Source organism: Microtus pennsylvanicus, chromosome 3 (genome assembly GCF_037038515.1).
Source record: "Microtus pennsylvanicus isolate mMicPen1 chromosome 3, mMicPen1.hap1, whole genome shotgun sequence".
Taxonomy (NCBI): domain Eukaryota; kingdom Metazoa; phylum Chordata; class Mammalia; order Rodentia; family Cricetidae; genus Microtus; species Microtus pennsylvanicus.
Genome location: NC_134581.1, coordinates 48,685,480 through 48,713,446, shown reverse-complemented (window position 1 = coordinate 48,713,446; position 27,967 = coordinate 48,685,480). Strand labels below are relative to the sequence as shown.

Below are 27,967 nucleotides of genomic sequence, written 5' to 3'. Positions count from 1 at the left end.
GAAGTTCTCATAGAAGTTCAATGCATGCATACATGTATACATGTGTGTATGAATGTAGTGTTAAAAATGGATGAATAAGCTTTTAATTACATTGCCATCCCCTACTATGGCAGGTTTGATTGCTTATTTATTTTTGGTTGTAGGTGAGAGAAGAGGGTGTTTTAAGGGCTGTTAATAAAACCCTCATCTGAAGTCCTTTCCCATCATCTTCACTCTTCTCTACATCTGCAAGAGGAGATTTTCTCTACTACAGACTTCTGTTTGTCCCACCTTCAGGTAAAGGCTTAAGAGGCCAGCATCAGAAGAGAGGGCAAGAGAACTGTGCAGGTTGGGATGTGTCATCTTAGCTTTCCCAGGCCCATCTGTCCTGCAGGGTCACCCGTGAAGCACAGTTAGTGCAGACAGGAAAAGCAGTTTGAGACTTTCTAGGAGGAAGGAGGTAGAGAAAAGAAAACAAAATACATTATTCTGTGGGAAACGTAAGTGTAAAAAACTCACTAGTTTACTATGTTAAAAAAAGGATGGCACATTTATTGCTACATAAATGTTATATACATACTGCGTTTTCTGTTACAGTGACAGAAAAAAAATTTGAACTTCTTGCTGCTGGTTGAAAAGGTTTATCAATAATACCTTGAATTTGACACAGGATACAAATCTGCAATAAATCGACAATGGAAACTGGAGAACAAGATGAAAAGCAGCTCATCTCCCAACAATTCGCTCTCACAATACTCCATAGGAACTACACGGTATGCTAGAACCTACTATGCTCTTAAAATGCTATTGTAAATTTCTGATATTAATGAACAGGTTATGGTAAATAACCCTACATTTTCTTTAACTACCTAATATAATAAAATAAAGTAAGAAACTTTTTACTGAAAATTTTTGATTTCAAAAATCTAGAAAGAGTAATATTTAGAATTCAAGAAATTTTCTTACAAGATTATTGTATAAAAGACTAGCTACAGTGAAAAATAAGCCAAATGTTTTTTTTCTTTCTATTTTATGAAGGAAAGCTTCTGGGCATACTGCAAAGTCTAATATAGCGAAAAAGACAACAAGCTCTGAAGAAAAAGGCCAGGCAGTGGCTTATGTTCACTCACACATCATAAGCAACAACTTCTGTTTAAGCCGATTAACACTGAAATGAAGAACAAGGCCACAGGTAGTCTGATATAACTGGAGAACATATGCAACCTAAGTCCACTAAATTCACCAAAGACTGACTTGTTAGAAATAGTCCTGATGGAGATCTGAAGTGCTGTCTTAATAGCTTTTGTTCTTTCAAATTCTCCGTTGTTTTAAGTTACAGAATGACTTGGGATTTTTCTTCTGTGTGCAGACTGCCACTGATACTGGCTCTAAGGAGTTACTTAGCCAAGACCATCATGTTCAGCATGTTTTTCTCTCCCAGCGCTGCTGTGGTGGAAGACAGATTTCATGGAAGTTCAAAGTGATTACCGTGTCTTAAATACAAGTATGAAGGATTAGAGATAGAGGGCTTTAATGAGTAATGCTAAGATGGAATGACAAGTACAGCTCAGCGCTAATCTAGCTCTTCCTAGGGCAAAGGCAGGTGGTTTGTAGGTGATTAAATCACACTCTGCCCCAACCGCACTGATCAGTCAACCAAAGGACAGAGAAGTAAAGGCCAGGGTAAGGAAATGTGACCATTGCTCTTGGATTCCATAGGTAATTAGCCTGGAGTGGTTGTGTGCGTTCAGACTGCCTGTCCCAGGGACTCCCAGGTTCTGTTACGCTCACCATGATCATGGCCTGAAAAGTCATCTTTGTATTGTATTGAATGCATTTTGTGCTTACTTACAGCTAACACTTTACAAGTACCATATTATGTAGTACTTACTGCTTGGAAAACAAAGCAATTTCTAAAAAGTAGACTCTCCCTTGTAAGTTACATTTCTTGCTATTATAGCTTTACTATGAAACCTAGAAGCCTGAAAAGTCTTAGTGATTATTAGAAATAAAGCAACGTTTATTTGGGGGCAAATCCAGGGGACAAAATTTCCCCTTTCAAAATCTTAGCTAGGCTATGGTCACAGATGGTGTCTGCTTATCACTGCAAGGACATGAACAAAGCACACAGGGCTGGAGGAGGGTTCTGGACTGTGACCATAAACTATGCGGACTCAGATCAAATATAACACCCACAAAGAGAAAATAAAAATGAGTGAAAAAAGAAGAGAGAATGCTATACCAAGTAATATTTTCCTATTTCATGGAAAACACTATTCATATGGCGAAGGTCGGAGAGGGCAACAAAGGACTCCCTTCCTTTTTAAGACACTAACAGGTATGCCGGGAATGCTAAGGGCCAATGGTTGCCACTGCTTTGTGAACAGCTTTAACAATGCTGGCATCAGCTGAGTGTACATCAGCTTCCCACATGAACTTTTTCCCTTTATATGTAGACCTCACAGTTCCATAACAATAAATAAAATTTGTAGTTACAATGCATTTGTCAATTCAGTTTAGGCACAAGGCAACTTCCACGTTGAGTGGAGAGATGAGACAGTCTCTGATTGTGCAGAAGCGACACATTGCTTACAGCAGAATGATACACTGCAAACACCTCATGGGCCGGCGTTCTCTGATGAGCTTCCTATCCTCACTTCTGATGGAAGTGTTGACCAGCTACTTTGATCATAGGATTAAATTTGAGTTTCTTGCTTCAAGTGTTTTGTTTTTCTTCTCCTGTCAGGTTTGTGTCTTCAGATAATCTGAGTTGTCCAAGTCTTTATGAGGAGAGGTCACCTTCTATCTAGCCTACTGATGACGCTGGAACTGTGGCAGAAAGAGGGCAGTTAGTATACAATTATCAAAAATAATACCACTCCCCCAAATCCCAATAGTTGTTCATTATACCTAGGTTTGCACTAAAGTGGTCCAAGTGACTTATACAAGAGTCTCTTTCTTTTAAGGTATCAGAAGTTCTTCCTCATCTGAGGGAGCTATGACCCAATATCCTCATTGGGCGCCTGAAACTCTGTAAAGAACTAAATCTTACTTGCACTACGATTTTTTTCCTATACATAAATGCTTAGGATAAAGTTTACAAGTAGGCAAAGAAAAATATGGGCAAATAAACAATAAAATAGAAGACTTTTAACAATATATTATAATTTAAGTTTATGCTTTGGGGCCATTAGTAAGTATGATAGGGACATAGGGACTGCTTCAACAAGTACTTATGGTAGTGGGTATGATAACCAAAATGGCTACTTAGTGAGCAGCATGTAAGCAGTGCATATAGAGTAGATACATTAGACAGAGCAAAAGGACTGAATGCAATTTCATTATATATAGCATATCAAAACCACCCATGTTTTTTGGAGACAGGGTCTTACTGTGTATCCTTGCTGGCTTGGAATTTGCTATGAAAATCAGGCAAGCTTAGAACTTATAGAAACCCACCTGTCTCTGCCTTGAAGTATTGGGGTTAAAAAGACGTGACACCACACCCAGCCTTCATTACAAACTGTTTACGGACTACTGTTGTGTAGTGAGAATTCTAATTGATCTTAATAATAAAAACCCGGAGTCAGGTATCAGGGTAAATGCTGAAAAATCAAAGGAGCCAGCCACCAGAGAGACTTCTTACCTCTACTAAATTCTCAGACTGAATGGGACTGAGCCCATCTCCTCCAGCCTTATATTCCTTATATTCACCCAGCCATATCACTTCCTGTCTCCACCTTCCCTAATTCTGGGATTAAAGGCATGGGATCCCAAATTCTTGGATCAAAGATGTGAGCTGTTACTCTTTTAGACTGGTTGAATCTCAAGTAACCCAGTGTGGCCTTGAACTCCTGATTTTCCTGTTTCACCTCCCATGTGCTAACCAAGTGCTAAGATTAAAAGGTGTGTGCTGCCACTGCCTGGCCTCTATGGTTAATTAGTGGCAAGCTCTGCCCTCTGATCTTCAGGCAAGCTTTATTTGTTAGAGCACAAAGAATCACACTGGCTATAAGTAACTGGAATCATGGAAAGTGAAGCTAACTTGTGACTATAAGAGTTTTACCTGATGTGTATGTAAAGGAGAGCTTATGATTAAGAATTTATATAACAGTTTAGCGAGACAATTATGCTAACCTACATTTTGGGAACAGGTAAGTTGGCAATAACTGACCTCAGATCTACCCATTGACTGCTCAACACTGTAACCACAACACTCCCTCACTGCTGCCCCCAGTCCACCATACTGGGTTGTTTATATTCATTTATTCTAAACAGAAAGTTCTGAAGCCCCAGTTGCTGGTCCAAGGTAGGTCCTCACTAAATATTTGTCTAAGGAATTTAAGAAATTATCTTATTAGTTCAAATTTTATACATGCATGTTTCCAATATAATGCATGTTATTAGTAACCCTGAAAAATTCTATTAAAATTACTTATAATAGAACAGTTTAGGAAGAATCAAAGACAATACTGTTTGTTAACAGTGATACTCCCAGGATCGAAAACTATTAAAAGCTACTTGGTTTTACAATGGTGGCAAATTGTTGGAAACTTTTTATATGTTTCCTGAATTGTTACTATTACTATTAATAAGCACAGAAGCACTTTTGCCACTGTGAGTCTATGGTGGTCTAAGGCCAACTATGTGGATTCTGGGGATTGAACAGGCTTACATGATCACTGGGCCCCTCAGTGAGAGTATTTCCACATTATAGAGAAAGATAAGGCTAGAGATTCCAAAGCAGCAGAAAGCAAAACAGGGGAAAAAAAATCAAGAATAAACTGAGGGGAGAACAATAGCAGACAGGAAACAAGACAGGCTCTGAGTCTAGTAAATGTTCTTTTCACAGTCTGAGGGAAACCCATGACTTGAGCTTTGTATGAATTTACTTCTTATTACAGCTCTTCTAGACCTGTCAACTTAACATGTCGCCTCTGCACTGAGAAACAATGGCGTGTTTTTATCTGAAGACACCAATATGTATTTATGAAACAGCCCAGTTACTTTCCTACAACATTTTGTCTTCCACGGAACGCAAGGCTTGCCTTTTAGAAAGTGTGTAAATCAGCAAGCTCTTGCCTGTGACATGAAAACCTAGTCATGATGGAGATATTTGTGGGGAAGTGTTTATCGAGTTCCCTTCAGGGTGCTAATGTTACAATGATAACTATCAGTATACTGACCTTTCTTCCTTTTTTTCCCCATATGCATTTTTAACTGCAATCTAATTTGATTCTGGTAGTGTTGGCATAAACCAAATCCTACACTGAAAGAGCAGTTTACTTACTCACTATTCTATCAAATTCCAGATTTTTATCTCGAGATAGTCACAAAGCTAACCAAAAGAAACTACATTTGATATCCCTGTTTCCATCCATTTGTCCCTACTATTTTATATCTGCCAAAAAATTTTAGAAAATTACTATATACAACACCGAAGGCAGGTTAGGAAAATGGAGTTATAGCTGTGAGTGGTAACACATACCCTCAATTTAGAACTTGGGAGGTAGAGGCAAGCAGATCTTTGTGAGTTCAAGGGCAAACTGGTCTACATAGTGAGTTCTAAGCCAGTGAGGGTTACATAGTAAGGCCCTGTCTCAAAAAAACCAAAAGCTAAAACCAAAAATCCCCAATGAAGTTATCAGTTCTATTCTTAATCCATGCTGCTAGCTAAAATGCTACTGTTAAAAATAATTATAGTTCACACAGCTTCCAAAATATTAACTTTGAAGTCTTCAATAAATAATACTCCACCAGAAAGAGGGCTACTTTGGGTGTATCACCTAACGTATTTGACACTGTGTCAGGAATCCAAGTGCAAGTGTGCAGTAGTGACCTTGTAGAGAGGAGCCACATGCAGACGGTTAGCGGAGACTACTCCACGGTATGGCCCATTCTTGTGAACAGAAGAATGTGGAGCAAGGAAAGAAGCAGAGAAGTTTGAGAAAGAAGTCACTATGACATTGTCTTCTTGGAGAATGAGCAAATGTGCTGACTAAGAAGACCTGGCATCTCTTTATGAGTTGCAAGCTATTCAAATGATCTGAATAGTAATTTGGTCTAAAATGATACTGGTTTTGATGAGACAACAGAAAAGCAAACAGATCACAGTATTCTGAATTCTAAGTGACCTTTATAATCACCAGTGTCTGCCAGAAAGTAGCTCCATAGTTCTAACCACTTTAAAATAAAGTGGTGTCTTTGTACTTCCTTCCCAGACCCATACGTACCTGGCTGATGTTTACAGATGACCCATAGGGTTGGTAGTTTCACTAAGCCCAGGATGGGTTCCTGGCAGTGTGGTTGGTGGCTCTGCTGACGCAGCAGAGACCTTTTCTTCTTCTCTTCTCTTAAGGCAGGCTGCTTTGGGGTTGAGGTTCCTCTCTATAGCAGGAGAGAATTGTTATCAGTATGTAAGAGGGCAGAACAAGGAGCCGAGGACAGGGGTTGGGCAAGTGACACTGAGATTGGATCTCCAGGCCTGACTGGTCTGGTCTCTGTTACCCAGGATAGCCTTTAACTTGTGGTTATCTTCCTGCCAAGGATAAAGTCTGCTGAGTTTTAAGTTGAACAAACTGCTATTGTTCTTTCTGTGAGGATGATCAATCTCTGTAATTTCATTTTTATATATTAAATTTTCTAATTTACAGAGGCAACCATGATATGCTTGAACTAAACCTTCAGTATTAAACGAGACACAAGAATTCTTAGTGATCACTTTGTATTTTCTTTATTTTTAATTATTATTTGGTCTTCTAGGGTTTAGTTTGTTTGAAATCCACATGTTAATATTTTTTAAATATTTATTTACTTATTATGTATACAATGTTCTGTTTGTGTATATCTCTACAGGCCAGAAGAGGGCACCAGGTCTCATTACAGGTGGTTGTGAGCCACCATGTGGTTGCTGGGAATTGAACTCAGGACCTTTGGAAGGGCAGGCAATGCTCTTAACCACTGAGCCATCTCTCCAGCCCCCACATGTTAATATTTAAACAAATCTTGGTAAGTGCTATTATTTGTCAGTCAAGTTCTCTTTATGGGTCCTGCTATGATAGGATACAGTGAATTAATATGTAGGCCGGGTACACTCTTAATGGAAAGACATCTGTGCTGCACTTCACATTTACCCGTTCAGAAAACTATGCCTTTGTAGGAAACACATGAAAACAAGGGAAGCAGACGACCATGGCATTCTTTCCTTCCCTACCCTAATATACACACAGAATAAGATGACAGAGTTCTTTCTGTGGCTGTGGTATAGCAAGGAAGATGCTAAAACTTTTTAAGAAGACAGCCAAGATGACAAGATACGATGTGTGATGCAGGTGTCTCTGAGAAGTAAAAAGAATAGGGGCTACCATGAGAAATGAAAAAGTGGGGTCTCAGAGATAGTTCAGCAGTTAAAAGCACTGTTTGGCCTTCTTGAGGCCCTGAGTTCAAACCTCAGGACCCACATGGTGGTGCAAAACTGTCTATAACTGTAGACTCATGTGGTCTGATGCCCTCTTTTGGTGTGCAGATGTAAATGAATATACATATACATAAAATGCATAAATATATCTTTTAAAAAATGGAAAGGTAAGCATAGGTATCTTGCTTATGACAGTTTATTTAATTTTTGTTTCTGTTATAAGCATATGTTATACGAGGCTAAGTGCCATGCACATCAGTTTATAAACTGATTCAAAATACCTTAATGGATACAAAAAGATCATTTCAAACTAAACTGTAATGAGCATATTATTCACAGAAATGGCATTTTGGGGGGGAGGGAACAGAGTCTCACTATATAGCCCAAAACCAAACCAACCAACCAAACCCTAAATATGTCTGCTTTAGGAGACTACTGTAACATGAATAATAAAAACCCAGAAACAGAAATTGGGGTTCAACCCGAAAACCAGAAAAAGCAGCCAAGCCACTATAAGAAGTCTTACCTCTACCAAGGTTGGGTGACCACAAACTAAACAGACTAAGCCTCTCTCTCCTCCCATTTTATATTCCCTCTAGTGCTGGGATTAAAGGTGTGCGACTCCCTAGGACTGGGATTAAAGGTGTGAGCCACCACCACTTGGATTTGTTTCTGCATTGATTTTGTGTAGCCCAAGATGGCCTTGAATTTACAGGGATCCAGCTGACTCAGTCTCCCAAATCCTGGGATTAAAGGTGTGTGCCACCATTACCTAACCTCTAATGGCTTTAAGACTTGCCTCTGGTCTTCAGGAAAATTTTATTTGTCAAAATACAAATAATATACCACTACAGACTCAAGGTTGGGATTTGTCAGATGCAGTCTGGAGCACATTGCAAACCAAAAGGTGCCAGACTAGGCCTACTAAACCAAGTAAACAAAGCATGCCTTATGTAAACTGCTGGGCTCAGGACTACAAGTATACCAAGTCTTCCTAAATGAACATTATTACAAGTCTCAATTGCTGGAGCTACAGTTCAGGCAATGACAACTACACCAAGCTTAGAAGACACTGCCAAGGACCAGGCAGCACTGGGAGCCGATGGGATACTGGACAGAGGCATCTGAATGCTTTTCAAGGAGTCTTGAAAAGGAGCTGTAGGATAAAGGCTCTGGACTTCAGGCTTACAGTATGAAAATAGAAGAAAAGGCCTTCCTGAGATTAAAGCAATCCCTAGGACAGTTGCAGTTCAGTGTATCTGAAGCTCATTCATCTCTAATCAGTAAATAATTCCATAGACAGCTCAGAAAATGTGAAAAAGTCAGAGCTACACTCAGAACAGTACAGTTATGAGGTAGTTGGACAAGCCTGGATGTTCTCTATGACTTGGTTTTTCTGTTCAGTCGCATGTTACAAATGAACAAGGTCCACCTGTGAAAGGCAGGGTTTCTAACTTTTTTCAAATAATACAACATTTCTCATTTTAATGGCTTGGATTTGAGAATAGGTATCTCTACTCGAAAGCTTAAAAAAAAAAACTGTCTTTTTTTTTTAAGCTTTAATACATGGTGGGAATGAAAAGGTGCTAAATAAGAATAAATTCTGGCAGCTTTGCTGATCACACAGACAGAGAAGACAGCTTTAACAGTAAATTGCTGGTGAAATCAAGAGTTAAAGAAAGGGAGAATGCATCTGTGGTTTCCTCAGACACTGTTGATTTCAGAGTGGGGCCAAGTGTTCATTCAGATACAGCTCAAGAAATAAGTGGGTGGTAATAACTGAACATGAGAATGGTAAGGAAAGAACAATGTTCCTGTTACTATCACGTGAGCAACCGTCAGTCTTGGTGCATTACACAGGAGGCTGTAATTCTTCAAGATCTGGTTTCATGAACACTTATCCTCTACATACATTTCTAGGGTTTTGATCAAGATGAGCACATTCCTGGTTTTAGGAAAAGGGTGACTATACACTGTTCCTACACATACAACATACTGGAGGGACATAGAAATGAAGAATCTGCAGCGATGACCGGTTTTTATGAAGGTTTGTTCCAGTGATTCTCTGTGTAGTCTTCTTTTGTGATGTTGATGGATCGTGGTTGTAGTTTTCAAGCACTTGCCTACCCTACTCTATTTAAACCCAATACAAACATCTAGATAACCCAACACAAGTAGGAAAGAGAGTTGCTCACAAGCAAAGAGACTTGTATAAGGCTTGGGGTCCAGAGTAACGTTTATTAATTCCTTGCAAAAAGGTTGTAAATAAAACATTAGCAACTGACAGACTACACAGGCGACTGCTGAAACACAAGCTAGACAGTGGAACCTTAAGGGCAGAAGTGTCTACTATTTGATAGCTGCCCAGCACAGAGAGGTGCTATGACAAATACAAACTAAACAAATGAAGCTTTCAAACCACACATATGTGACATAGGTGTGTCTTAGAAGTTTATGTCATTTCTAACAGAGATCAATAAAGCAGCTCTGAGATCTAACATGGGTATAAAGGACACCAGTGTGGTAAAGACAGGGAGGAGCCATGCTTAGTCACACCACTAACCAGCAGTATTTGTAGAAGCCCTAGGGTAAGCATGTGAGGAAATCCAGTGCTCAGGAAGGAACACAGCATGGTGCAGAGAGGAGGGCAGGTTGAGACAAATTAAATTCAACAGTGAAACATAGACACTGAGTCCACAGGAGGAAATGGGCTCCGAGCTGAACAGCAGGCTGATGCTTTTTGTTCTCTGCCCCATTTCATAGGATTGAGCTGTACAGGTTTGTGGGAAGCTCCCAGCCTATGGCTATTGAGTCTAAGAAGTACAGGAGAGTTGGATCCTGATGGCACAGACAGCTTTCAGACAAGTTGCCTAAGCAAAGCATAGTTAATGAATGTTTGCCTGTTTGTCTCTGCTGGACTGACTTACCTCTGACTTGCTGTTCTAGACTAAGGATGACTGCCACGGCTTGATGAAGAATGAGGAGTTTTGTTTGAGGTTTTTCACTCTTCAAATGAAGCTGACACATTCGACCAAGCTCCTTGAATGCCTCATTAATATCCCGCACACGCAGGCGCTCTCTGGCATTGTTAGCCATCCGCCTTTCCTTCTCCCTTTCGATTTTCTGTTCTGGATTCAGATCTTCATCTTCATTGGTACTGCTGGATAATAGTAGAAACAGTGTCTATGAGCTTCCTGAGAAATGCTGACTGTGCCAAATTATAAAGTATAAAGGTGAAAATGGAAATTTTAACTCCTACTAGACCAGAGCAACAGCTGTACTTAGCTATATGACTTTCCTCTCTTTACTGTACCTGAACAGTTAAAAGTTGTATCATGATTTTAATACATTCTTCACCATACATTTCAGCATAAAGGCCTTTCCATGAAAGCAAATTATTCATAAACAAGAAACATAACTAAATTCTACCACCTTGTTATACAGATAGGACCCACACAGCAGCAGCCTCAGTGTTACCAGGACCACCTCAACACAGACTTTCAAGTCTACACCCAATCTACAGACCCAGAAGCTGCATCTTAGGAGTTCCCACTGATTCAACTGTACTGAGTGCTGAGGGTCCTGTCTCTGAGCATTAGCACAACATGCCTGCTTAGAAGCACTCTGGCAATCACCTGGAACACAAGGGACAGAAGACAAGGTACAGATGGTCTCAAAACATAGTTCTGATGCTGATGATGTGATGACGAAAAAATTTGGAATTTTTTTTTTTTGGAAAGACAAATATATATATGGCTATTTGTTGCTACAAACAATTGAGTAGATGTGACAAGGACAACATGACCCACAAAGTGTAAGTGGATCTTTAGAGTAGAATGTTTATTGATTCCTAATGGACATGGAGAGAAGAAAGGATATAAATTATCTCTTAAAATGTGTTCAGAATAATGAAACTATAAGTTAAGATGCCTAGAAGTGGTCTCAGAATTCTCCGACTGAATTTACTTTCTCATTTATATTCTTCACATGAGTAAGATGTATATTAAAACCACAGGATTGCAAAAATTCATTTTTCTCAAGAGAAACATTTAGGCTTTGAAAGCAGTGAGAATGTTAAAGGCAAAGGAGCTCTTTGTTAGTTGTGTAAATGGAAGAAAGGGATGGTCATGGCTTTTTCAGTTCCACCACTGAAGTCTCCCTTGTAATATAATGTAACACACAAAAACATATTAAATATCAATACCCAGCACTCGGGAGGCAGAGGCAGGTGGATCTCTGTGAGTTCGAGACCAGCCTGGTCTACAAGAGCTAGTTCCAGGACAGGCTCCAAAGCCACAGAGAAACCCTGTCTCAAAAAACCAAAAAAAAAAAAAAAAAAAAAACCAAAAAAAAAAAAACAAATAAATATCAATACCCACATGTGATAGATATGTTGTTGACAAACGATTCATAAAATAAGATGCACTGAAAATACATTAAGTCATGCTGGGTTTGGCTAATCACGTGTGTAATTCAGCAACTTGAAAGGTTGAAGCAGGAGGATCATGAGTTCAAGACCAACCTAAGCTACAATGTCTGAAAAACAAAACCACATATATGTGCATGCACATAAAAATCACTTAATTATTTTGAGATATTTTCTTTTCTTTTTTAATAAAGACTTATTTATTTTACGTGCATTGGTGTTTTGCCTGCATGATGTCTGTGTGAAGGTGTTAGATCCCCTGGAACTGGAGTTAGGGAATTAAACCCAGGTCCTCTGGAAGAGCAGTCAGTGCTCTTAACCACTGAGCCATCTCTCCAGCCCCCAGTACCTAAATCACCTAATTTTAATATAAAACTTAAAAAAAAATCTGAAGGAAGACACACAAATCACTTGAAACTCATGTATTAATGTGTCCAAATTCACGTTTGAAAGCAAGTCAATTTTAACTGACTTAAAACTCTTCCTGAGACTATCACTCTATCTGGAACTTTTTTTTTTTTTTTTACATTTTTCTCAAATTACTGCTGAAATCATGGAATAGCAAACCTTCTCTATAAGGAGACAAATGATAAATATTTCCTGTTTTGATAAATATTTCCTGTTTTGTGAGCCAAATGGTATCTGTGGCAACTACTCAAATCTGCCAATGTAAAGCAAACCCAGCCACAGATGACACAAAACCAAAGCATATGGTGGTTTCCAATAATACCACATAATAAGCAACAGGCTGATGCTTGTATGAACCACATTTAGATTCTACCACATACTTAGTTCTGTAGTAGATCAAATACTTACTGGCTGACAAACAACAAATAGTTTAACCTGTTCTCTCACTGTATGTATGTATGTGTGTGTATACACACACACACACATACACACACACACTATGAACAACTGAGACAAGGGAGGCAGCTCCTTTCTATATCTATATGAAGACATAAAGGGATGTGAAATCATGCCTTCAGCCAGACATTCACATACCTTCTCTAGAGATGTGAGGATGAAATAGGTAAATACAAATTAAAAAAAAAAAATCACAGCCTGGCACCTGGAATGTAGTTGGCTGTTTCTAATGCATAGCACCCTTTGCTGTCGCAAAGTTTTTTTTTTTCCTCCAGGGCAAATATGTGAGATTTAAGGGCTGGACACTAACATACCTTGTTCTGCCTCGAGATGAGACCTTGATGTCTTTTTGGGAAGACTCATCATCTGACTTCATGTCATCTGATGAAGGAGGCTCATGAAGGTTCTCATCTTTTTCTTTGTTTTCAGTCTTGATTTCTGTTGGAACAACATTTCCAGACTGATTTTGCAAGCCACCTAACACAATGGAAAGGAAACATAAAATATAAATCTAAATTCCCATGTTCCAATCAAGATGGTTCAAAGCTTTCAGGAGGGTAAATATACTTAGGGTTTGAGCTGTATGAAACATTCTGGAGGTAAAGGAATGTACATAATTTAGAGACAGGAACAACTTGTCAGAAACTAGTGGTCAAGAAGTCAACAGTCCTAATCTAACCTAGATATTTGTATTTATTTATAAATCTGTACTGAAGCTGGGTAGTGGTGGCACATGCCTTCAATCCCAGCACTCAGGAGGCAGAGGCAGTCGGATCTCTGTGAGTTCGAGGTCAGCCTGATCTACAAGAGCTAGTTCCAGGACAGGCACTTGGAGCCAGTGTTACCAGGACCATAGTTTAAAGTTAACTTGGTTCAGAGTCAAGATGGCTGGATAAACAGTAGACAGTGATACTTTGCATCCACAGGGTAACACTACTATGGGAGAGTCTGATCCACAGACGATGGTTCAAATGGACAGAATACCAAGGGTTTCTACAGTACTGCTTGAAAAATGACAAAAGTTACCTCTGTAATTTTCTGGTGTTTTATGGTTCAGGTCTGTGTTTGAGGCAGCAACAGTACTAGACAGGACAGAATGATTGCCATTGAGACTGACGGAATCTTCCCGATGAGTTCCAACCTAAAGTGAAAAACAAAAACAAAACAACAAAAAGAAGTCACAAAGTGGCCATTTTTTATTTTTTTCTGATAGGTCAGCTAAAAGTCTGATCCCAAACTCCTTAATTCAAGTGGTCAAGAAGTCAGCAGTCCTAGTCTAACCTAGATATTTGTATTTATTTATAAATCTATACTGAAGCTGGGTGGTGGTGGCACATGCCTTCAATCCCAGCATTCAGGAGGCAGAGGCAGTCGGATCTCTGTGAGTTTGAGGTCAGCCTGATCTACAAGAGCTAGTTCCAGGACAGGCACTTGGAGCCAGTGTTACCAGGACCATAGTTTAAAGACTAAGACTCCTGTCTTAGTCTTCTGAATAGCCAGGATTACAGGCATGTACCACTCCACTTGGCTTCGTATAAGTCTCATAGAGGATTTTATAGAGAATACAGTACTATTCATCTGAATTTAACAACTCTTTTTGGATGCTACTTTTTCTGAATTTTAGTGAATATTTTTAAATACTTGACAGTAGTAAAGTATTTTTGAATCCAAATGTTACTTAAAAAAATAGTAAGTTTCAAAGTTTTAAATTCCATGGAGAGTTGTTAGTAAAAGCCAAAAGGGCCGGGCGGTGGTGGCGCACGCCTTTAATTCCAGCACTCGGGAGGCAGAGGCAGGTGGATCTCTGTGACCAGCCTGGTCTACAAGAGCTAGTTCCGGGACAGGCACCAAAGCTATAGAGAAACCCTGTCTTGAAAAACCAAAAAAGGCCAAAAGGGATGCCAATAAATGTCACATCCTAGCTAGATAAGGCAATTTAAAAGGAACAGCATGAGAGAGCCCCATAAACTCAAAAACCTATGCTACATACCTGCTCCTGTGTGGGTAAAATAGCCCCACATGGAAGGTACTAATGCTATTCATCTAACTGGTATCTTCCCACATGTACAGCAGCTTATTTTTCCTCCCTGTCACCTGTAATGCAAACCTAAAGCAAACTAAAGGCTTTGCATTCCTGGGCAATGAAATCCCCACATTTATTCTTAAGCTTTAAACAAACTTAACCCAAGCTGTAGCTGATCCAAATGAGAAGGTAAAGCACACTAACACCAACCATTAGATACTGCACTACTTTAAGAGAAACATGCTACAAACAAAGCTTTTTATAAGAACAGAAGCAGACTCGTCAACTAGAATATTAAGCCTTTAATTAAATAGTTTACTGCCTGGATAATACAGAAGATTTGTTTTTTAACAGATCCTTCAGCCTTAACAAGTTATTAAGCATTGAATACCTCAAGTAATTAGTGTACCTTTGTTTCTTTTATGACTGTGGGTTTTGTCCTAAGAGGTATAAATATCCTTATGTGGGTTTATCCTTTGATATCTTATGAGCTAAATAAAAGGACCCAAAGCAGAGTTTAATTAAATTAAAATATATCAGCTGTTTAGATTTTTAAAACAAATACTAGTCATTTATCCTTATTCTCATCTTTAATGTGCTCTATAGCTACTTTCAAAATTATCTGAGAATTAGCCACCAATGAGGATTACTCTATCACTGTTCCCTTTGGATATTCAAGTCTGTACCTTTCCTCCTAAACCATGTAGATTTCATCATGCATTAGAATCATACCTTAAAGCAGAGAGGGACCATAAAAAAGATGGAAGACTTCCAACCTCTTCCGACCATTGAAAATTTTGACTTTAGATTCTCAAAAAACAACAACAACCCCCCCCCCCCCAAACCTGAAGAACCTAACCTAACAGTCAGTAAAGAAAGAAACTAAAAAGGAAACCTTCAGCAGTGTCATGGGACTCTGACATAAGGCATCCTGGTCAAGTCTGTCCTTAACACATACCAGTGCCTTCTTCCAACTGACTACCAAGTGGCCTAAGAGGAAAGGAAGGCCACTTGGAAATCCTATTCTAGGGGTTGAGCCACAAACCTGAGGACCCCATATGATCCCCAGTACCCACATATGAGTAGGGTGAGAGTGATAGCAGCTTGCAATCTCAGCGTAAAGAAGAGAGAGGCAGAAGATCCCCAGAGCAAGCTGGCTAGCTAGAGGAGCTTAACTGGCAAGCTCTGGGTTCAAGTGAGAAACCTTGACTCAATATATAAGGTGGGGAGGCAGGGAGGAAGACAATAGATGTTAACTCCCCACCCCCACATGCATGTACTCCATGAATACACACAAAATAAACCCCATTTCATGAAAAGACATGGGATAAACACAACATACAGCTGCTAATTTGAAGTGTGAACCTATTTTAAAGGTGAAATACCAGAGAGAAACTTTGGCTCAGGAAATCTCTGTGAGATAAAGCAGAAGCTGAACTTTCTGTAAGTATGTGCACTAAAACTTCACAAGATTTTGGTAAGAGAGGCTAATTCTGTCTTTATCTAATAGTCTGAATTATCAAAAACAAAAACAAAACACCAAAGGAAATGGCATTATAAACTTCAAAATACACAAATATTCACTCTGCATTACACAAGCGGAACCCAGCATGAGCAGCAACAGCTGAGCTGTGCAGAGACAATGCAATGTTGAATTCCCATTTCCTTTTACTTCAATAGCATCATTAAAAGAAAAGAAACTTTCTGCACCTTAACTAACAAAAAGTACTGTACTGACCCTCTTCCTTACAAAAGGCTCTGTAGCAAAGGGCCATTACTTTTTCCTTAAGGAACTGAGAAGTAGGGTGTCTTACTTATTTTGGAATATAAACGCTAGCAAGTATTTTTGCCTCAACGAAAGAGTCCAAGATTATTTTCTTACAGGAACTCACATTACTGGACTCCAAAAACCTTTTAGTTGGCATCTGTGGTAAAAATATAAACCTTTAAAATATGGTCTCAGACTAGCACAAATCTTAAAGTCTGGACCTTCCCATGTTAATGTCGTCAGCAGAAACTTTTTCTTTGTAACTTGATTCCCCTTGCAAATGGCCCTCATATATTTTCTGAAGAATTTGACTTCCACAGTTTTAATAGTTCTCTTTAACCCTTGCCAACCCTGGCTCCCATATCTTTCCTTTAATCTGTGGCTCCACACTGACATGGCTGTCTACATGAACAACAGGTGTATAAACAGTTTTTTGTCTGTACCCAGAGCCTGTGGGCCAGACAGATAGGACTATTTTAATTGTTCATCTCGTTAGCATACAGCTGACTGGCTGCTACTATTGGGGGAGTAACAGAGAAGGAAAATCCCTAGGCCTGCTATGCTCTAAATTACAATTCTTAGAAGAACCTCACTTTAGAATAAAGGGTGCAACTCACTAAATGACTTAGTTTTACACACCGAACCTTCACAATCTGTGTACTTTGTAGAATTACCAACAAGCAACTTCTTTTTATTTAATCTGTACTAACAACAGAAAAAAGTTAAACCTAATTAATTGATGAATTAAAGAACAGACTTTAAATTTCTTAGAATGAAGTTTTCTGATTCCATTCTAATAACTTGTTCATTTGTACTATTTGCTGAATATTATTACTTTTCCTTTGACCATTATTAATATGGACTAATTAAATGATCTTTAAACACTGTCTAAAAATATTGTTAGCCTAACCCATTTGATGTCTCTTTAATCCTTATATTTCCTTAAGTGCATAAACACTATTATTTTCAAGTATTTTTAAATTTAAAACCACTAAACTGAAAACAAAAAAATTCAGAAGTTTCCATTTAGGGGAAAAATAGATTAAAACAGTAGAAATAAGTATAATTCTTTTATTCAGTTGAAATCTAGATGCATAATTTTCTATAGTATGGAAACCCATACTAGAATTAACTCCTGCCTCCAAAGACAGTAAGAGTATTTAAAGTTAGAAGGGCTGGGAAGATTGCTCTGGCCTTGCAAATTTGAGGACCTGAGGTTAGATTCCCAAAACCCACATAGGAAGCTGGTTGTGGCATGACATACATACAATCCTACTGCTAGGAGGCACAGACAGGAGGATCCCTGGAGTTTGCTGGCTAGGTAGCCTGACCTATATAGTGAAGTTCTATGCCAAGGAGAGACCTGTCTCAAACAAAAGGTGGTTGTTGATTAAGAAAGTCAGGTATGGTGGCACACACCTTTAATCCCAGCATTTGGGAGGCTATTTAAAGATAGATGGATCTCCCTGAGTCTGAGACCAGCCTGGTCTACAGAGCAAGTTCCAGGTCAGGCTCCAAAGCTGCAGAGAATCCCTGTCTCAAAAACAACCAAAACCAAAACAATAAAAACACCAACACCAAAACAACAACAAAATAAACAAAAACAACTTACCAACTAAATAAAAGATACCCAAGGTTGTTGTCTAGGTTGTATTTGATTTATATATACATGAATGTGCAAACATGTGTGGCCAATTTGTTCCATACAAAGATTTCAAGTTTATCTTAGTTAAGTAACAAAAGGCTAAGAAAACTCTGAATAAAATGTTATTCTATTTCTTTAACACCAAAACCCTCAAGCATTACCAAAAAATAATTTTTTAAAAAGTCTGCTTTAGATTTCCATAAATCTTCTAACAATGAAAGTAAGAGATCCATAGAGAGAATTTCATTTCATACCATCAAGACCTTTTAAGAAATTTTAAAAATGTTTATTATTACTGTACACCACAGTACACGGGCAGAGGTCAGAGGATAACATTGCGAAATAATTTCTCTCCTTTCATTTCTATGTGGGCTCACAGAATTGAACCGAAGTCTTCAGGCTTGCATCGTCTGATGGAAGCACCTTGCTAATTTCATTAACTTTTTTAGGATTGGCATCAAGCTTCCCTGGTAAACAAACAATCTCAAACTCCCTTGGCATGGTCTGCAGTTGAAATCACTGTCTGACATTTTGTGAAAGGCATAGGCACTGGCAAGATGTTACCTGTTTGGGCAACAGATATGTTTGTTGTCATATCCCCCCTCCCCCCGCCTCTGCCCCTTTCCTCACCACCACCAGGGTTTCTCTATGTAGCCTTAGCTGTCCTAGAACTCTGTAGACTAGGCTGGCATTGAACTTACAGAGATCACCTGCCTCTGCCTCCCAAATACTGGGATTAAAGGCATGCGCCATCATCACCTGGTGGACACAGGTATTTACATACACAGCTATAAGCAGTAACCTTACCCTGCTAAAGGACCTATATAACGCCCAAATGAAATCGATGATTCCATTCATTTTTTTTTGGTTAATCTTATTTTAAGTTTTTGTTTAAATTCTTGCTAGTAGTTTATTTCTAGATTAAGTAAATAAAAAAAAACCTAAAACCAAATTCTGATATTTCAATAGTTCTAGACACTATTTAAAAATAAAATATCAATCCCTGGTTGGAGAGATGGCTCAGAGATTAAGAGCACTGACTGCTCTTCCAAAGGTTCTGAGTTCAATTCCCAGCAACCACATGGTGGCTCACAACCATTTATTGTGCCCTCTTGCGGTGTGCAAGCATACATGCAGGCAGTACATATATAAATAAAAAATATTTAGAAAAGCATGAAATATCAATCTCACATACTAATGTGCTTGGGAGACACGTTTTATATTAATTTATGCAGGTGTGGAGAAATAAAAATATGTAAATGGGGAGTAGTAAATTAAGCAAATGAAAACAATGATTTCATCCAAAATTAAAAGCAAGCATTAAAGCTGGGCAGTGGTGGTGCAAGCCTTTAGTCCCAGCACTTGGGAGGCAGAGGCAGGCGGATCTCAGTGAGTTCAAGGCCAGCCTGGTCTACAAGAGCTAGTTCCGAGACAGGCACTAAAACCACGGAGAAACCCTGTCTCGAAAAACCAAACCAAACAACAACAAAAATAACACACAAAAAAAGATTCTAGCTGGGCGATGGTGGCGCACGCCTTTAATCCCAGCACTAGGGAGGCAGAGGCAGGCGGATCTCTGTGAGTTCGAGACCAGTCTGGTCTACAGAGCTAGTTCCAGGACAGGCTCCAAAGCCACAGAGAGAAACCCTGTCTCAAAAAACCAATTAAAAAAAAAAAAGATTCCAAAAAGCAAGCATTAAAAGGATATCCGAGAGCTACCCCAATTACTTAAACAAGAGGGATTCCCCCATTCCTAGTTCTTTTCTAATGCAGTTTCTGAAATTTCTTTCTTTCTAAATTTTGATGCTGGTGAAGCATACCCAGCTGAAACAATCGCTAATTAAAGTCTCTTGATACTTCTTGTTCCTTTTGGAGACGGAAAGGACGCACATATGCGGAAGAATCACTGGACTACAATTCCCAGAAGCAGTAGAGGACACAGCATCCCATTGGACTACAATTCCCAGTTCGACGGAAAACCACGCATGCGCAGGACATTCCCCCCCTCACCTGGATCCCCCTTAAAAACGGGGAACGCCATAACTCGCCCCTTTTCGTCTCTTCACCCCCTTCCCTCACCTGTCGTCACCCCCCCCATTAAAGTTTACCGACGTGGGACCACCGTGCATCTCGTGTTTTCTCTCCAACCCCGCAGAAAAGAATAACAATACTGAGTGCCACTAACATATATTTTGGCAAATGATGATCTTACAATCTTGGTATAAAATAAATATTTTTCTGGAACAATTTAAAGTAAAATGGATCTCTTACAAGCTATAGGTATTTAATGGCATAATCTTTCTGGTAATTAAAAATAATCCAGAGGAGGCCGGGCGGTGGTGGCGCACGCCTTTAATCCCAGCACTCTGGGAGGCAGAGGCAGGCGGATCTCTTGAGTTCGAGGCCAGCCTGGTCTACAAGAGCTAGTTCCAGGACAGGAACCAAAAGCTATGGAGAAACTCTGTCTCGAAAATCCAAAAAAAAAAAAAGAAAAAAATACAGAGGGCTTGGGGTGTGACTTGATGGAAGAACACCTAGTGTGTAAGGCAATGGGTTCCATTTCAGAACTGAAAAAGAGGAAAGGTTCTTTTTATGGAGTGAAAGGGGATTGAGATAGTGCCTCTCTGCGAAACAGTCCTGGTGGTCCTGGAAAGTGCTTTGTAGACCAGGCTGTCCTTGAACTCACAGAGACCTGCCTGCCTCTGCCTTCCAAGTGCTGGGATTAAAGGTGTGCCTGGGTTTATAGAAGGGAAAGGTTCTTAACAATCATCTATTTTCTTGATAAAGAACAATGGCTTGGTTAAACTACCCCTACACACTTTATACTAATGGTAATCTTGTTCACTCATCTATTTGCTTTGAAGGCCTGAGATGAGCTACTGATACCACTTTTTGAGATGCAGATTCACATCAACTTCTTTTGATCCATCTCAGCGCATCTTGGCTCATCTTAAAGCCTTAAAGTACTTCAACAAAACTCCTAAAGTAGTTATTAAAATAGCTTATCATGGTGGCACACGTCTTTAATTCCAGCACTTGTGAGGCAGAAGCAGAATCTCTGAGTTCAAAGCCAGCTCCAGTCCAGTCTACACCAGTAAATTTCAGGGTAGCCAAGGCCACATAGTGAGACCCCACCTAAAAAACAAACAAACAAAACACTCCAAGAAAAAGGACAACAAAGATGAACAAAAAGAAAATAAAAAAAAAAATCAAGCCAACCTCCATTTTATATACTGATAAGCCAATTTATGATCAAAGTAAGGAACTAACCAAATAGATCTGTGGATAAATCTTGTTTTCCTCCTTTTTTTTTTAAATAAAGGAACCTATTTCTGTAAATAAATGACACTGAAATTTAGCTGTGTTCATTCCTCCCCATATGTCAAAGGCTGCTTTATTTTACATTAGATTAAGTAGGGATGGGGGTGGAGCCTCAGTAGTAGAGTACTTTCCCATCAAGAATGCTCTAGACTTGGTCCTTATTCTCACTGGAATCAAGTAGTGTGACAGAGATCATACAGTAGGCAAAGCTGAAGATAGCTGCTGTTTCTTCTATCTTTCCCTTCACAGAAAATGCAAGTCAAATCTTTTATAATTGCTAGGAAAGAGATTAGTATCATATTTAAACCTACAGCTTGGATACTCATCTATAGTAATGTTTTTAGAATAAACTCACTGAAAAAATACTATTTGAATGTTCTCGGCGAGTTTCTGAAGATATTTGTGTCTAATAGAATAACTTTATTCTTTTTTGGAATGATAGTCAGGCGGATTTCTGAGAGTTTCAGGACAGCCTGGTCTACAGAGTAGTTCCAGGACAGTCAGAGCTACACAGAGGGTTTCTCTGTAGCTTTACAGCCTGCCCTGGAACTAGCTCTTGTAGACCAAGCGGGCCTCAGACAGATCCGCCTGCCTCTGCCTCCCGAGTGCTGGGATTAAAGGCGTGCGCCACCACTGTCTGGCTATAAACAACTATTTTTATAGGTCAAACACAAACATTATCTAATGTTAAAGAAAAAGTATTTACATTTCTGATAAAAATGGAAAGTAGTTTTAGAATATAAAGCTGTATTTTCTTCTCAATCAATTAGACTTTATGGTCATGAAGGACAATAAAGAGACTGATTCTGAGTTAAGACCAAAAGATGGAGTAAATAGAAACAACATCCCTAATTGCCAAGACATAAGGTGTAAATACTGAGATTAGAAACCAGGTGGCCATTGTGTGGAGACCTGGAATCAATACCACTTTATAGAAATCAGGCCCTCAGCATTGGGGCACTCAATTGCTATGGCAATAGGTGAGTTTTAGCCTTGATCACATGGCTTATAGCTTGAAACTTTCTGTTTCACGGGAAAGTATTTTGAAGCATGCAGTGAACTTTAAAAACCATGCAATAAACATGAAAACACGTGGTATCAGTTACACAGCAGGTTCAAATGAATCTTTTTTTTTTTTTAAAGATTATTTATCTTTATTTTATGTGCATTGGTGTGAAGGTGTCAGATGCCCTGGAACTGGATTTTAAGACAGTTGTGAGCTGCCATGTGGATGCTGGGAATTGAACCCGGGTCCTCTGGAAGAACAGTCAGTGCTCTTAACCGCTGAGCCATCTCTCCAGCCCTCAAATGAATCTTTAAAAGACAATTTGGATGAAAAATAATTCAAGACATTCAACACAGAATTTTTTGATGCACATAATTAAGAATTCTATTCTTTTTCTTTTCTAAAGAATCAGTATTTTTTTTTGTTTGTTTGTATTTCCTTTCCTGAGATGGGGGTATCTCTGTGTAGCAGTTCTGGCTGTCCTAGAACTTGCTTAGTAGACCAGGCTGGCCTTAAATTCACAGACTTCCACCTGCCTCTGCCTCCAAGTACCGGAATTAAAGGTATGACACCACCACTCCGCTAAGAATTACCATGTTTTTTGTTTGTTTGTTTTTTTCGAGACAGGGTTTCTCTGTGGCTTTGGAGCCTGTAGACCAGGTTGGTCTCGAACTCACAGAGATCTGCCTGCCTCTGCCTCCCGAGTGCTGGGATTAAAGGCGTGTGCCACCATCGCCCGGCTAGAATTACCATGTTTTTAAAAGATTAATTAAATTATTTTATCCTCTGAGGGGATTAATCTAAAATAGTTTTCTTTGTTTGTTACCTAACAATCAATCTAGCGGCTCTCTTATCTCAATTTTTTTTTTCTTTTGGTTTTTAGAGTCAGGGTTTCATTGTTTAGCTCTGGTGTTCTGGAACTCACTTTGTAGACCAGGCTGGTCTAGAATTCACAGGGATCCGCCTACCTCTGCCTCCTGAGTACTAGGATTAAAGCATGCACCACCACCGCCTGGCAAAATTTTTTTTTTTTGATTTGGGAAAAAAGTTAAATTTAGACCTGCAAAAATTAAGTGTCACTTGTTAATTTTTTGCTATTGAAGGCAAGTTCTGAATCATAACAGACAACTTTTCCAGTCTAGAAAACCTTTCTGAATCAGAAAAATGTCTTCCTAAAATGTGGTACTGAAGACTGAATCTAGATCCTTATACATGCTACAGAAGTGCTCTACCATTGAGCTACAGCCCCAGCCTTCTTTCTACTTTGAAACAGGGTCTTATTAAGTTCTCTAAGCTGGCTTTGAAGTTGTTCTACTCCAGGCACAGCCTCTGGAACAGCTGAGATGACTGGCCTTAGACATTGGTCCCACCTAGAATAGGGCCTTTATAACTCAGTCTTGCTTTACAAGCTATGCTATCCATCCTTATCCTTTCCTTTCCTACTCACTATCCAAGGCATACACTGTCATTCCAATGACTATGGATCTGGAAAAAAGACCAGGCTGAAGCTAATAGATCTCTGTAGAAAGTTTCTTCTTCTTCTTTTTTTTTTTTTGTTTTGTTTTTTGAGACAGGGTTTCTCTGTAGCTTTGGAGCCTGTCCTAGAGCTAGCTCTTGTAGACCAGGCTGGCCTTGAACTCACAGGCTTGCCTCTGCCTCCAGAGTGCTGGGATTAAAGGCATGCACCACCACTGCCCGGTAAAGTTTCTTCTTTTTATATGTGGCCATAGCAGAATTTGATGGACCAGATGGTAGTCAATAAAGGAAAATTTAAAAGGTTCCTTTTAACATTCCATTCACCCTTTCCTCCAAAATTTCATAAAAAATAATTAGGATAAGAGGGGTTATTACACATAAGACGAGCATGATTTACCATTGAAGCTGATCGACTGTTTGTAACAAGGCTTGATCCTCCATAGTTTGAATTCAGGTTTCCAATTGGTGCATTATGGGATGGTCCCAATAAACTGTGTATATCACTGTGACTAGTAGGCAGACTGGTAGAAGGTCCAACTGCATGGTTCCGCAGCACATGGATAGCATCATCCAGTCTGTCTAAACGATCCTCCATTCGAGACTGCTGTAAGGATCAAAAACAACATGGGGTAGGGTGGTTACTGTGGATATCGACTCAATTTACTAAGCGTCTACATCTCTTATTCAGGGATATAAAGAAGGCAGCAAATGCAATGTAGTATCAATTAGCTTTAAAGGCACTTCAAATCAACAACAAAACAGGCAGCTATCTTTAGACTAAATTTTCAAAAGTGCTGCTTCTTTTTTCAAAAGTCAACTGCTTTATAAGATGAATTTACCCATCTATCATGAGGTTATTTCTTTTAGTTTCTATAATAAATGAAGGCTATTATACCAATACTCAATTACAGTTGATGGAAAGGGATAAACTGTACTTTAACATGATCTCTGAAAGATGTCAATTTAGGGAAAGGCTCTCAAATCCATTTAAGTTTTAGGTGAGCAGAACACACCTATCTTCAATGGTGTACACATTCAGATACGCTCTTTAACAAAACTGAAGGAAAGACATCTACTGCCCATGGGTCACACATGCTTTATATACAAACACAATTCTGAAAACCAAAAGCACATGCCAGTAGAGCTCTTAAAAGAAGTCATTCTTAACAGACACATCTACTTCTATCACTGCTACAAGAGTTGTAATGCTCATTTGTTTGATTTTTAAAAGACGCTGAAGTCTGTACAGCTTAATAATTTTAAATGGATAAGGGACGTATAAGTAATTTAAACACACAAAAAGGCACCATCTAAAAGAAATAGTACCTCACAGACATCCTTTAAGAAGGACATTGCATCTTGCAAATGCTCGTGAAGTTGCTGCTCAACTCGATTTTTCTGGCAAAGTCAAGACAGAACAGGAGGCAAAGCACAGGTTAAGATTAACTCCAAAAGAGATGAGGAAATAGCTGATGTGCTTGTTGGCATAACCTGTTAGTAAAGTTAATGTGAAGATCTGCAAGATCTACTTGTATTAAGCTCTGAAAGGCTGGGCTTTAACAGGGACTCACAAGGTTAGCATGTAACTAAGCACACACTGCTTGAGTTTGCTTGCAAAATATGTGAGAAGACAACTTTCCTCCAACTTGAAATATTTTGTTAGGCACAGAAAAAGAGGGCTTCTGATTGCAACCTAGAATTACTGAATGATTACATGACTTAGCATATCACCAGGATCACGCTCATTTATTTTTATTACACTTTGTGATTCTGGGTCACAGATAAGCACACAAACATAACAGTAGAGAATATTCTACCACAAATTCTTCACCTTGGAGTACTAGTCCTATTTGTCTGGCAAGCAATGTTTTGCTGTGTGGTATGTACTTTATTACAAGAAGATATCAGAAATGCTTTTATAATAAAAAACTGACATATGTAAAAGTCTAATATAAATAACAACACATGATTTTGAATCAATGGATTTGATTTCTTGTCCTTTTAAAAATAAATTTCATATTGACAGTATAGAAAAATTAAGTCTTATATTTTTCAAAAAAACAAAAATCCTCCAGTATTCTTTTAATTCCCTATGTCTATATAAAACAGATGACAATAAAGACACCTAAAGTGTCATATTGTCTACTAAATCAGGTCATCTGTTAGCAAAGAATGTGTAACACTATCCTACTATTTCTTCACTGTTACATAAGATTTTAGGGGGAAAAAAAAAGCAAAATCACTAATAACAAAAAATCCCTCTGAACCATAAAGCAAAGTTCTATTAACACCTGTAAAGACAGCAGAAGGCTCTTACCAGGGAGTGAAGTGAGTTTTCATAGCTTGGGGATGAAGGAGCTTGCCCTCCAGCTCTGGGCCACTGACTGGTACCTGTTAAACCGAAAAAAGCATTCACATGTATGGATGAACTCAGTGTCTCAGTAATGTTAAAGAAAAGGTAAAGATATTCAGTAATAATAAACAAATAATGGAAAACTTGTTTATCATTCAGCATAATATTAGCAACTTACAAGCACAAAACATTGAAAAACTTTTTCATTATTAATTCCTGTAAAACACAGCTAGCTAGCATTATGTTTGTATATTCTTTAGACTTTGTCTATACACATGTGCATCTTTGAAAATATTTATCTTTTAAAGATGTTTGCCTCCCCACAATGGCTTTACAGTGTTTGATAATGCTATTAATGATAACATTAATACTTATCTGTTTCTCTGTACCATAATTTTCTTAATTACCATATCTCATCACTAGCAATTTTCAATTTATAGTTTAACGTGTATTTCTCAATTTAAACAGTGTACACACATTCACGTGCATCTTCTGACAGTACCCCAGCCATGCACAAATGAAGCTGTTTCAAAGGCTAAAATGTAACAGTTAAAAAAAAATGTTTAGGTGGGGAGTTGATCACAAGCTAAAGACTCCAAATTATTCAAACAAAAAAATCAATTCAGCAAGCTAGGGTGGTAGTGCAAACCTTTAAATCCAGCACTCGGGAGGCAGAGGCAGGTAGATCTCTGTGAGTTCGAGGCCAACCTAGTTTAAAGAGCTAGTTCCAGGACAGCTACAACAACTCTGAGAAATCCTATCTTGAAAAACAAACCAGTGTGTGTGTGTGTGTGTGTGTGTGTGTGTGTGTGTGTGTGTGTGTGTGTGTGTGTGTGTGGAATCATTTCAACCATTTTGGTCCTATCTTCCTCCAAATCCCTGTGTGATCAGGCTGTGACAGGCATTCTGAAATGTCTGAAGACAGGACAGTCAGGAGGCACACAAATGCTTTGCAAAGTAGGCAGTTTCTGTGGTTCCTCATGAGCTTAGTGTTGAGGGTGCAGAAGGATGTACTGCACCACTCACATGGGAAATCTGCACACAGAAGACTGTGCATGTATGTTGGGGACTGAACCCAGGGCCTCATACACGTTAGATAAATGTTCTACAACTCATTAAGCTATACTCCCCAGCCTTATATTTATAGTTTTTTGGATAGTAATATAAAGAAACCATGCAATGGGTCATCTTTACTCAATGGGTTAAGATGCTTGTTGTCAAGCCTCACAACTGGGTTTTATACCTGGAACCCACATAACAGAAGAAGAGAACTGACTCTTGCTAGTTGTCCTGACTTCCAGATGTATGAATTATGGAAGGTGTTCCCCTCCCACCACACACATACAAAGAAACCACACAAACATCTAAAATACCACCCATTTAACCATATATTAAAAAAAAGATGGGGAAAAGGCTAGGAGTGGAGGTTGAAAAAACTGTGATCGGGATGTAAAAAATAATAATAAAAATTAATTTTTAAAAAGACACATAGTTAAACTTACTTTGTTGTTGTTTTATTATTTATTGGTCTACCCACTGTTACAACACAAGGTTAAAGCAGAATATTAGAAGGGTTAAATCAGTGATAGATATCTCTATGAACGTCACACAAATTAAATTCTGAGCTACATTTCATGGACAAGGGTGCTATGACTGTAATAGTCACCTAATATTTTATGTTGTTGGTCA

At 38.8% G+C, this 27,967-nt stretch overlaps 1 protein-coding gene across 3 annotated transcripts in view; it reads right to left on the bottom strand.

The window, feature by feature from the left end:
• Positions 1-510: 510 nt before the first annotated feature.
• Tcf12 (transcription factor 12) overlaps positions 511-27,967 on the bottom strand; it is a 251,645-nt gene continuing 224,188 nt past the window's right edge. Inside the window, exons 14-21 of one of the 3 annotated variants that reach the window (XM_075965303.1) lie at positions 26,243-26,316; positions 25,252-25,323; positions 24,323-24,529; positions 13,713-13,827; positions 13,001-13,163; positions 10,324-10,556; positions 6,213-6,366; positions 511-2,808 (exon numbers count right to left, since the gene is read on the bottom strand). In XM_075965303.1, the coding sequence (XP_075821418.1) occupies positions 6,224-6,366; positions 10,324-10,556; positions 13,001-13,163; positions 13,713-13,827; positions 24,323-24,529; positions 25,252-25,323; positions 26,243-26,316 (1,007 nt within the window). In that variant the 3' untranslated portion in view covers positions 511-2,808; positions 6,213-6,223. The remainder of the gene's footprint in view (positions 2,809-6,212; positions 6,367-10,323; positions 10,557-13,000; positions 13,164-13,712; positions 13,828-24,322; positions 24,530-25,251; positions 25,324-26,242; positions 26,317-27,967) is intronic. The other 2 variants (XM_075965304.1, XM_075965305.1) reach the window with 2 other exon arrangements.